This window comes from Polyodon spathula, chromosome 1, assembly GCF_017654505.1.
Source record: "Polyodon spathula isolate WHYD16114869_AA chromosome 1, ASM1765450v1, whole genome shotgun sequence".
NCBI classification, from domain to species: Eukaryota; Metazoa; Chordata; class Actinopteri; order Acipenseriformes; family Polyodontidae; genus Polyodon; species Polyodon spathula.
In genome coordinates this window covers 109861869-109873631 of record NC_054534.1, presented here as the reverse complement: position 1 = coordinate 109873631, position 11763 = coordinate 109861869, and the positions used below count along the sequence as shown (strand labels likewise).

General features: G+C 41.0%; 1 protein-coding gene across 1 annotated transcript in view; it reads left to right on the top strand.

The window, feature by feature from the left end:
• The first annotated feature begins 7846 nt into the window (after nt 1-7846).
• Nucleotides 7847-11763, top strand: part of LOC121329033 (semaphorin-4F-like) — a 32370-nt gene continuing 28453 nt past the window's right edge. The window contains exon 1 of the mRNA XM_041274317.1: nt 7847-8516. Within this exon, the coding sequence (XP_041130251.1) occupies nt 8405-8516 (112 nt within the window). The 5' untranslated portion in view covers nt 7847-8404. The remainder of the gene's footprint in view (nt 8517-11763) is intronic.

Here is an 11763-nt window from a genome sequence, read left to right as displayed (position 1 = left end):
CAGTCTAGCAGACTGTCACTAATCCCCACTGTGCTAACCCAGTCTAGCAGACTGTCACTAATCCCCACTGTGCTAATCCAGTCTAGCAGACTGTCACTAATCCCCACTGTGCTAACCCAGTCTAGCAGACTGTCACTAATCCCCACTGTGCTAATCCAGTCTAGCAGACTGTCACTAATCCCCACTGTGCTAATCCAGTCTAGCAGACTGTCGCTAATCCCCACTGTGCTAACCCAGTCTAGCAGACTGTCACTAATCCCCACTGTGCTAATCCAGTCTAGCAGACTGTCACTAATCCCCACTGTGCTAACCCAGTCTAGCAGACTGTCACTAATCCCCACTGTGCTAACCCAGTCTAGCAGACTGTCACTAATCCCCACCGTGCTAACCCAGTCTAGCAGACTGTCACTAATCCCCACTGTGCTAACCCAGTCTAGCAGACTGTCACTAATCCCCACTGTGCTAACCCAGTCTAGCAGACTGTCACTAATCCCCACTGTGCTAACCCAGTCTAGCAGACTGTCACTAATCCCCACTGTGCTAACCCAGTCTAGCAGACTGTCACTAATCCCCACTGTGCTAACCCAGTCTAGCAGACTGTCACTAATCCCCACTGTGCTAATCCAGTCTAGCAGACTGTCACTAATCCCCACTGTGCTAACCCAGTCTAGCAGACTGTCACTAATCCCCACTGTGCTAACCCAGTCTAGCAGACTGTCACTAATCCCCACTGTGCTAACCCAGTCTAGCAGACTGTCACTAATCCCCACTGTGCTAACCCAGTCTAGCAGACTGTCACTAATCCCCACTGTGCTAACCCAGTCTAGCAGACTGTCACTAATCCCCACTGTGCTAATCCAGTCTAGCAGACTGTCACTAATCCCCACTGTGCTAACCCAGTCTAGCAGACTGTCACTAATCCCCACTGTGCTAACCCAGTCTAGCAGACTGTCACTAATCCCCACTGTGCTAACCCAGTCTAGCAGACTGTCACTAATCCCCACTGTGCTAACCCAGTCTAGCAGACTGTCACTAATCCCCACTGTGCTAACCCAGTCTAGCAGACTGTCACTAATCCCCACTGTGCTAACCCAGTCTAGCAGACTGTCACTAATCCCCACTGTGCTAACCCAGTCTAGCAGACTGTCACTAATCCCCACTGTGCTAACCCAGTCTAGCAGACTGTCACTAATCCCCACTGTGCTAACCCAGTCTAGCAGACTGTCACTAATCCCCACTGTGCTAATCCAGTCTAGCAGACTGTCACTAATCCCCACTGTGCTAATCCAGTCTAGCAGACTGTCACTAATCCCCACTGTGCTAACCCAGTCTAGCAGACTGTCACTAATCCCCACTGTGCTAACCCAGTCTAGCAGACTGTCACTAATCCCCACTGTGCTAACCCAGTCTAGCAGACTGTCACTAATCCCCACTGTGCTAACCCAGTCTAGCAGACTGTCACTAATCCCCACTGTGCTAATCCAGTCTAGCAGACTGTCACTAATCCCCACTGTGCTAACCCAGTCTAGCAGACTGTCGCTAATCCCCACTGTGCTAACCCAGTCTAGCAGACTGTCACTAATCCCCACTGTGCTAACCCAGTCTAGCAGACTGTCACTAATCCCCACTGTGCTAACCCAGTCTAGCAGACTGTCACTAATCCCCACTGTGCTAATCCAGTCTAGCAGACTGTCGCTAAACCCCACTGTGCTAATCCAGTCTAGCAGACTGTCACTAATCCCCACTGTGCTAACCCAGTCTAGCAGACTGTCACTAATCCCCACTGTGCTAATCCAGTCTAGCAGACTGTCGCTAAACCCCACTGTGCTAACCCAGTCTAGCAGACTGTCACTAATCCCCACTGTGCTAATCCAGTCTAGCAGACTGTCGCTAATCCCCACTGTGCTAATCCAGTCTAGCAGACTGTCGCTAATCCCCACTGTGCTAACCCAGTCTAGCAGACTGTCACTAATCCCCACACTGCTAACCCAGTCTAGCAGACTGTCACTAATCCCCACTGTGCTAATCCAGTCTAGCAGACTGTCACTAATCCCCACTGTGCTAATCCAGTCTAGCAGACTGTCACTAATCCCCACACTGCTAACCCAGTCTAGCAGACTGTCGCTAAACCCCACCCTGCTAAGCCTAATTGATCTATCATCCAAACCTTGCCATCAGAAAGCACACTGATCGTGTCATGAAAGCTGGTATTAGCATTATTTAGCATGATTGAGAATATCAGATATATTGCAGAGTTTCTCAGCCTGTACACCTGTCCATCTATATGTTACACTTACATCTTTGTATATATCTGGTGAACTGCTTATTCAGCTATCATCAACCTTAGTTTTAACATGGTATTTATCTTATGTTATTGAGATTGTCATATTTTGGGGACATAGGGGGGTGTCTGTCTGTCTGTCCATCTGCATTTTACACTTAAATCGACACACTATAACCCTAACCCTAACCCTAACCCTTTTCTGATACAATTGTGCACTTACATATATCGGGCAAAAATATTTACACATAAAGTACATTGTAGTTATGCATAATAACATTGTAAATAAGGTAAGTTCACATGTATTTACTAAGTAACTAATATGTAAATCCACAGTAATTTGAGACACTTCATTTAAAGTGTTCCCATTTTTTCTTTGATTCCTTGCCTACATGACCTGGTGTAACTAGTCATTGACACCTCAAGGTTAATGTCTAATATGTGCACAAGCAGCACATTCTTCTTAATGGGAGCAAAGGAGATCCTTTACACTTTATCAGTCGCTCAGGGAGTCCACGCCACCCAGTCATATCATTGTGTGAATCAAAAGACATTTCAACAACGAAGACATCGAGAAACCATTGAACATATTACCTTTATCTTAGCTTTTAAAAAGAATAAGCAGACTGCATGACTTTCCACTTAGAGACTTGAGAACAGGACAAATGAGAGAAGGCCATTTGTCGCCTCTAATCAAACAAACTCCAGCGGCTCAGCTGTAACTCCTGGATCAGAAGACACATCTCCAGATGCACTGGAGTGTAATGAGCAGTATGAATTAATGAAGACTTGAGCGCTGGAAGACAATGTCTTATTGCATTTCTGCAGTGAGCAAACCAGCCAAGCATTCCTCCTTGGTGCAGTTCGCCCAGGTCAGCAGACCTGAGTGGGAGAAGATAACTTTAATGGGATGCTAGAATGTAGCATTAAGTGATGCAGGTTTGTTAAAATTTGTGTTTGTATAGTAAGTGCACCTCTGCATATTTAATGCCTGCTCTTCAGACCCTATCATATTCCTAATGGAGTACCGCTATGTACCCTGTCTTAAATGACTGATCTACAGTTGGTTAAGGTATTTTAATGGATTTTTTTCGGTGTAGGATAAGGCGGTCCAATAGAGAATATATAAAACAATTAAAATGTGTAATCTTAAAGGGTGGCATTGTAGGTAAGAATGGCCTTAAAATAATCACAATGGCTAAGGAGGCTAAAACCAATTCCAAATCGCTCCAATTCCAATATTATAACACCAAAAGAACATTCAAAGAAGAAGTACAATCGAAGTCAGTCTTACTGGTCTGTAGTTACCTGGTTCGGTTTTGTTTCCCTTTCTGTGGATCGGTATTACGTTTGCAATTCTCCAGTCTGTTGGTACAACCCCTCTGTTAAGAGACTGTTGCATGATCTTGGTTAGCGGTTTGTAAATAACTTCTTTCATTTATTTGAGTACTACTGGGAGGATCTCATCCAGCCCAGGGGATTTGTTTATTTTAAGAGCTCCTAGTCCCTTTAACACTTCTGCCTCGGTTATGCTAAAGTTATTTAAAACTGGATAGGAACTGAATGACATGTGGAGCATGTTGTCAGTATCTTCCTTTGTAAAAACTTGTGAAAAGTAATCATTTAATATATTTGCTATTTTTTTCTCTTCATCTATGATATTGCTATTTGCATGTCTCACACATTATATGTAAAGTTATGGAAAGTGTAATGAGAAAATGGAAAATTACCTATATGGTAACAGTATCCTGGGAGACAGTCAGCATGGTTTTAGGAAAGGGAGATCGTGTCTAACTAACCTGCTTGATTTTTTTGAGGATGCAACATCGACAATGGATAATTGCAAACATATGATATGGTTTGTTTAGATTTCCAGAAAGATTATGACAAAGTCCCGCACAAAAGATTAATTCTCAAACTGAACGCAGTTGGGATTCAAGGAAACACATGTACATGGATTAGGGAGTGGTTAATATGTAGAAAACAGAAAGTACTGATTAGAGGAAAAACCTCAGAATGGAGTGTGGTAACCAGCGGTGTACCACAGGGATCAGTATTAGGTCCTCTGCTATTCCTAATATACATTAATGACTTAGATTCTGGTATAGTAAGCAATCTTGTTAAATTTGCATATGACACAAAGATAGGAGAAGTGGCAAACACTGTTGCAGCAATTTGATAAAGAGAGAAAGGATCGATGTTGTAAATCTCCCTCCCTATCAGAAAGGGCGTTGTGTAAGGACAGTGGTACGCTGGCCCCTAGAAGAACTGCCTTGATGGTAGGTCGAAACCGGAAGGTGGCCATATTAGGGGGACTGCGTAGTTACATGCACCCAGAACGACTCCATTGCAGTCAGCTGCGGGACAGTCCTCTACTGGAGAAACCATGGCGACGGGTTGATTGCAGGGAGGAGCTTCTGGGTACAAAGAGGAAGCGAATTCATGCATAAATTCACTTCATTGTTTTTTCATAATGTTGTTATAATAATAAATATATAAGCATAACAGCAGATACCTGGTGAGTGCTAGGCTTTTTACGACATTCTATATATTTACTTGAGCCTATAGCACACTGTCAAAACAAGAACATTGCTCTTTTAGCATGCTCCTATTTTTTCAATTTTTCCCTCAAAATATAACTCTATGGTACTTCATTTCAAGTTAAAACAACTTGAGTCATGTTATTACTTGTATATTTTATTTGGCAGATGCCTTATTCATGTGTCAATAGTATACATTCCTGTAGACCCTGGTCTCACAGCATGACCTCTGCATTAAGTATTTATAAAGCATTGGGAAATGCTCTTAGTGAAGGGATTAACCAGTTTTGTAATGATATTTAATCTATTAGAACAAAGTCAGGTTTATGAGCTCCTATATAAGATTATATACGGTCAACAATACTTATTCCATTGTCGTGTGATAAAATATATATGCAAATGTTAAACATGAGATTAGAACGACACAGAGAAAAACAGGTTTTGTACAGGAATACCTGAACTGATTAAAGAGACATGGACAAAAATAATAACAAATGCAGGTAGCTATGTCTACTGATATGCAGTGTTCAACGTAGGGTTAAGAGACAGAGGACATGGCTTTGCTCTATAGCTTGGAAGCTGGTTTGTTATTTGAGATCCAGTACTGTTTTTGGATTTTCAAACACAGTGGGCTGGATTTTCAGAGCTAACATAAACACAAATAAAATGTTACCAAGCTATCAAGAGATGAGAACGATCCCAGTGATTCAGCATCAACCATATGGTATGTAACCCATTCCATGCCCTCACCACTCTGTGTACAATTCTCCTAGTCTCCGTATCAACCCTGTGTCATATTTTACAGCAATGTCAGGAGATAATGGCTAGCTGCAATAACTATTCACATTCACATAGCTAATATAATAGAGGATTCAAGAAAAACTATCCTGTTCCTGAAATAATACTTTTTTCCTCAGTTCATCTTTTCCTCCAGTTCTCAAGTCTTTCACCAGGAGGTGCCAAATCGTTTTTCAAAAAGCAATCTACTGTAAACGACGTAAATAGCAGAGCTAGTCATTATTTTGTTTGGCTCCGAAATATTGCTTTTGTTGTTGCTATTTCTTGCAAGATGCCCTTTCCTTATTAGCCGTCCGGATTTAAACAAGGCTGTACATTCTCAAAATAAAACTTTTACACCTACACGATAATGAACTTTGTAAATGCATTTTATTGGTATTGATTGTAGACAATAAAGGTTAAATATTCAGTCTCTCTCTCTCAATTCAATTCAAATGTGCTTTATTGGCATGACTATATTGCAACAAGTATTGTCCTGTATGTGTTTGTATTTATTGCAGGATATTAACAAGTGCATCTCTGTCTCGACCTCTCCCCTCTCACGGTGAGAGCACAGCCTGTTCTCCCTGCTAGCCAGGACTGTCTGTGTCAGCCTCTTTCGATGGCCAGGCGGTGGTCACTGAGTCTGTACTTGGTCAGGATCTGCCTCTGCTTTGTGTCTCTCACCCTGACCAGGTATTCCCCCAGGGTGTATTTTCTGTTTAGGGAGCGATAGCACTCCAGCTTGTTTGTGTTTTAGAATTTTTATCCCAATGGTCCAGAGAGGAGTGTTTGAGGTGTTTTATAATTTGATGTATTTTAATTGGCATTGTTTTTGCAGTGTTGCCCTGAAGCTGTCTGATGTCAGCGTGGCTCAGTGTCGTGAGCTTCAGGACCAACTGGCTAAGGGGACTCTTCTCTGGCCTGAGCTCTTGTCTTTTGGCTTTGTGGTGGTACGAGTTTGGGTCACTGTATTTTAGATTAACCCAATATTTTAATGCTCTTTTTTGGATGTTAATAATCAATGGGCAATGGCCTAATTCGGCCCACTTTGCATTAGTTTTTGTTTTTCTTTGTCATTTGTTTTATTTGGTGTTTTTCTTTGTAATTTCATGTTTTTACAGAACTCTGCATGCAGGGTTTCTCTGGGGTGTTTGCCCTATTTTGTGTAGTCCTGGTCTGTGATGGGTACCACACACTTCACTGCCATAAAGTGCAATTGGCTGAATTAGACTTTTGAACATTTTGAGCCAAATTGTTATGGGGGATTTATATTATAAGCCCCTCTTATTATATATATATATATATATATATATATATATATATATATATATATATATATATATATAATATATAATACACACACACACACACACACACACTTGTTTTGTGTGTGTGTGTGTGTGTGTGTGTGTGTGTGTGTGTGTGTGTGTTTCAGTTGTAAATGGTGCCCACATTAAGAAACAGTTTCATTCTCCTGTATCTGGCTGATCGAGCCTCTCCAGCTGTAATACACACAGCATTAGATGTTTCCATTCTGTGCAATCCAAATATAGTCATCTAAAACACAATTTACGAATCTTTTATTCTTATTATTATAATTATCACTTACTGGACCCTTTTCATTAAACAATTTTGAATAGAGACACCTGAAAACTGCGCAAAATAAAAATCGTTAAAAAGAACGAAAACCAACTGTACTGCAGTGAAAGTAACACTTTATTGTACATGGTCCATACGAAGCACGAAATATTTTGATAAATGAAATATAATAAATGTGCTGTCTTACTAAAGTTTCCAACATTTTCTGAGAAGCTGGGTCAGTGGGTAGTGATTTGCTTCTATATATTTCTCCCCACTTGAAAATTGTACAATTATTATTATTATTATTATTATTATTATTATTATTATTATTATTATTATTATTATTATTAACCGTATCTGTAACACAGAATCCTTGTCCAAACAATTCCTATTAAAAAAAATATATATTAAAACACGCATATTATGACAGAAATCTTAAATATGTGACATTTCTGTCGTCTTCCACATCACAAAGTTACAAAGAAAACAAAACCGTACAACATTTTTGACCGATGCACAGAAATGACTGCTCGGTACACGGAATCGTCTCCAACTTACAGCACACCTGCTGGTGACGTCACAACCCAGTCACCTGGGGGCCGCAGCTGGGCTGTGGGGAGGACCAAGAAGGGCGGGGCGATGCTGTTTACTTTGATATGTTTGATCACCAATGCACGCCCTTGTCACAAACGCTGAGCGCATGGGATAATACTTGCACGGTCCAGAGTTTCTCTTGGTTTGATTTTTAAATATTTGTTATCAGCATAGAAATACCAGTTTAAACGAAACGCGCGTAAAAGGTGTTTTTTAGAATTTGTTTGTTTACCGAACGATGGAAAAAGACCGAAGAGCAATAGAGGAACCTGCACAAAACCCGGTTATTTGTCTTCATTTTATTTTTAAAGGACTGTTCTAATTTTAACGGAACTGCATAATCTGCATTTAGTTTCAATTACTTATGTGTTTGTTGCAATTGCATTTTGACAGGTTTTAAATACAAATACAGTCATTGACAATACTTCTTATTACATCTGAAGCGGAGAAGCATTGCACTTTTTCCCAGTCCTTCCTGCCCGGCATATTCTCCCGTGGCTGCAAAATAATTTGAGCGCTTTGTGGAGAGCAGAGCAGAACCGTACCGAACCACAAAATACAGACCCGCATGTGTGCCGTTTGAAGACGGGAAGTGTGATCAGTAGACTACACCAGCGCGTATAAAAACATGAGGACCTCCAGAGGAATTGCTTGTCATTTTCCTTTGTTGCTGTGTGTCGTGTCTGTTTATTACACGCTAGCTTTCAAGCCCGAACCGAGAATCACCGTCACCTATGAAGGTAAGCGTACCCATTAAAAAACATAATTACAGAAAGTAATGAGAACAAAAACAGTGCATGATTAGCAAACTCTTCGTACGTAGCCATTCCAGGTGATAATACTAGCTTGATTAGCAGAGTGTGTCTCGTTAACACGCTCAGGTGCGTCTTAATATTAAACCCATCGTAAAACCAGGAATGGATCAAACTGCTATGCGATGAGTCTTTCCCGTACTGTGAAGTAATACCAAACTGTTTTTAAACAGACCGCGATTCAGTCTGTTCCGTACCCGTTTACGAGTAGGTGCTCGGTGTTGCCGATTTATTTATTTATTTATTCATTTATTTTTAAGGTCTTGAAATGTGGTTTTAAACGCCCTAAAAACTGCGTGCTTTGAACCTACATGTTGTTTCGAGCGCCGGTTGTGCTCATGATTTACATACCCTGTTCTGCTAACTTCTGCACTTCCCTGATCCCGAATTAGAGGTGTTGTTTCACGGTGCATCAGTGTGTTATTATTATAGTGAACATTATTATTATCTATTTCTCAGCAGACGCCCCTACCCGGGGCGACTTACATTTGTATACAGAAAGTACATATGGGAATTACAGTGTCTCATTACTCTGCCGTCGTGTGTAAAGCACTTGTCAGCAGTTAGAATTGTCAGCCTAATTTTGGTCAGTGGAATTGAAATTGTTTTGTTTCCAATTGTTTATTTATTTATTTTTTTTATTTTTTGCACAACCCGATCACTTCAGATATCTTGCTTTGTGACCCCAAAGTCTGTGGCAGTTACTGTGAGTCCAAGCCAGTCTCTCATCTGATGAAGGTTTCAAGTCTAACTTTTACACTTCAAGTGCTTTGAGGCTCAACAATCAGACTGAAATGAAGGATCTGATTTTGTAATGGACTAATCCCGAGCAAGGTTAGAAAGTCACATTTGCCCTGCACGCTGTCCTGGATATCAGACCTTGAATCCAGTTCAGTTTGTTAGCATATGCACACACACCAACAGGACTGTCTGCACCCTGTGGTTATTGGTTTCCATGTGCAGTAAGTGGTCATTCTTGTAAAAGTTTCATTTTGCAGTTTTCAACTTGCTTTTCCCATGGTTATACTATATATTTATCATGAGCTTCCCCTGGTTTGCCATGTATTGCTTTTTAATAAGCTTTACCATATTGCTCTATGCTTGAAAATCCTGCCAACTGCCTCCCTGAGAAACCAGTTGGACAAGTAACATGTGTCATCACTTCACATGACTGGGTACTTCAGTGTGAACACAGGCCTTCCAGAGGGAGGGCTGTCAAGTCACAGTCCTGGAGGGCCATTCCACGCCAGCTTTAACTGGTCAAATTATATAATGAACTACTTTAGGGTCTGGATGGAGGTTTAATTGGTTCAATTGAACAACTTAGAACTGGGCTGGCAAAGACCAGGAGTCAAAGGGCCAACATACTCTCGAGGAATTGACCAACTGACTTCATCCGTCCATATCACCTTGGGTTGAAAAGTGTTGTGCATCTTGGCCATTGCAGTGTTAGAAACTTGCACAAGCTCTGCACCCAGTCCTGCATTTCAGAAATATCTTCAGCTGGGAATTTTATTTCAAATGTTCAAGCAATCTGGGCCCTGCTGCACAACAGCTCCTAACAGTAACTCTGCAGACTCAGAGGAGGCTTCTTCATGCTGTGATGAGAAATGTGATCAGCTCGGAGCTCATTCAGCAGGGACCTGCTTACTGCCACCTGGTTATTCAGCTGTTCTTAATAAATGACAGTAATTCTGGAATCCGGGACTGGGTGCAGTACCTAGTACAGGTAGTACCTGGACTGGACTGGATCTCAAGGGACAGAATTGAGTACCACTTAGATCAGGGCTTCCCAACCCTGGTCCTGTGAACCATGTGTGTCTTCTGATTTTCATTCCAACTATCTCTCAATCGCTTAACTAGACCCTGAATTGAACTCAGAATTTGCTTAATTTGACCTTTTTTAATTTCTCGGCTCCTGAAAAGTTTTTCTGTTTTGTTCCTCTACAAACCAACAACCCAACGTGTAAATTGATGAAATATTGTAGCCCCACGTCTTTTTTTGTGTAGAATTTCATGTATCTGAAGGGCCTTTGCATGTATGCAAGAAATTCAACCATAAGACACAAGTTAACTGAAAAGAACATCATTTATTGACATTAATGGTCAAAAAATCACTGAACAAGGAAACAAATATTCACGTTTACTTAAAACAAAAAATAAAAAAAAATAGAAAACTTATTTTTATTTACAATGATATGCAATGGAGTAAGAGCACCGGAAAATGTGTATAGCCACGAGACGTAAGTTCATTTCTTGTTGAAATTGCTTCTGATTAGCTCTAGCCCATATGCTGTTGCATTTCTCCAGCTCTGCGTCCTCTTGCTCTGTCTCCTGCAGTATTCTATCCTTGTGTCATGTGGCTGTCTGGCACGTGTGCTTGTTTGTAAGTGTAGTCTTGTCTCATCTGGCTCCCAATCAGATGTCTCCCACGGAAGGGTTGACTTGATGTGCCTTCAAATGATGTTACCGTGCCACACGCATCTTCATCTACAGAGATCTGCACTGGCGGGCAGTGTCGCTGCTCGACGTTCTCCATGGAGCTCTAAACAAAGAAGTAGGAGCAGCAGTTTTATGGCAGAATTACACACAAAGCACACAACATATCAAAGTACATGTGCAAACCAGAGACCTGCTCTGCAGAGCACACATCGCCACCCCGCCTGAAGGCCCTAAAGGGAAGGATTATGTGTATGAAACACATGTTTTTGTGCAGGTCACTGTAATATAAAACACAAGCCATCATTATACGCAAGGCTGTTGGTGCATGAACATTTTCTTGTCAAAATGGTAAAAACTGTACTCTCAAACAGTGGAAGTAGACTGTGAATATGAGGAAATCACTATTCTCAAATTATAAGCAAACAAGCACGGTTAGAGAAGATTTTGAAGTGTAACTTTACAGTGTAGAAAGTGTTACAATCATGAAAATACCTTTACTTGTATCTGAATTAGGCATTATGAACTATCCTCAATTCCCGGTATTTTCCATAAGAAATTACATTAGTTTAGACACCCTCGGGTTGTGACTGGTTAGACATCGCAAACAGCTGCTTTACTTAGGTTTTTTCACCTGCGTTATTCTGCGCTTGTCAGGCAATTTAAGAATAAAAACACTTGCATCTTGTACTCGTAGTGATTTTTAAATCAATATGATGTAAAATAGTTTTAAAGC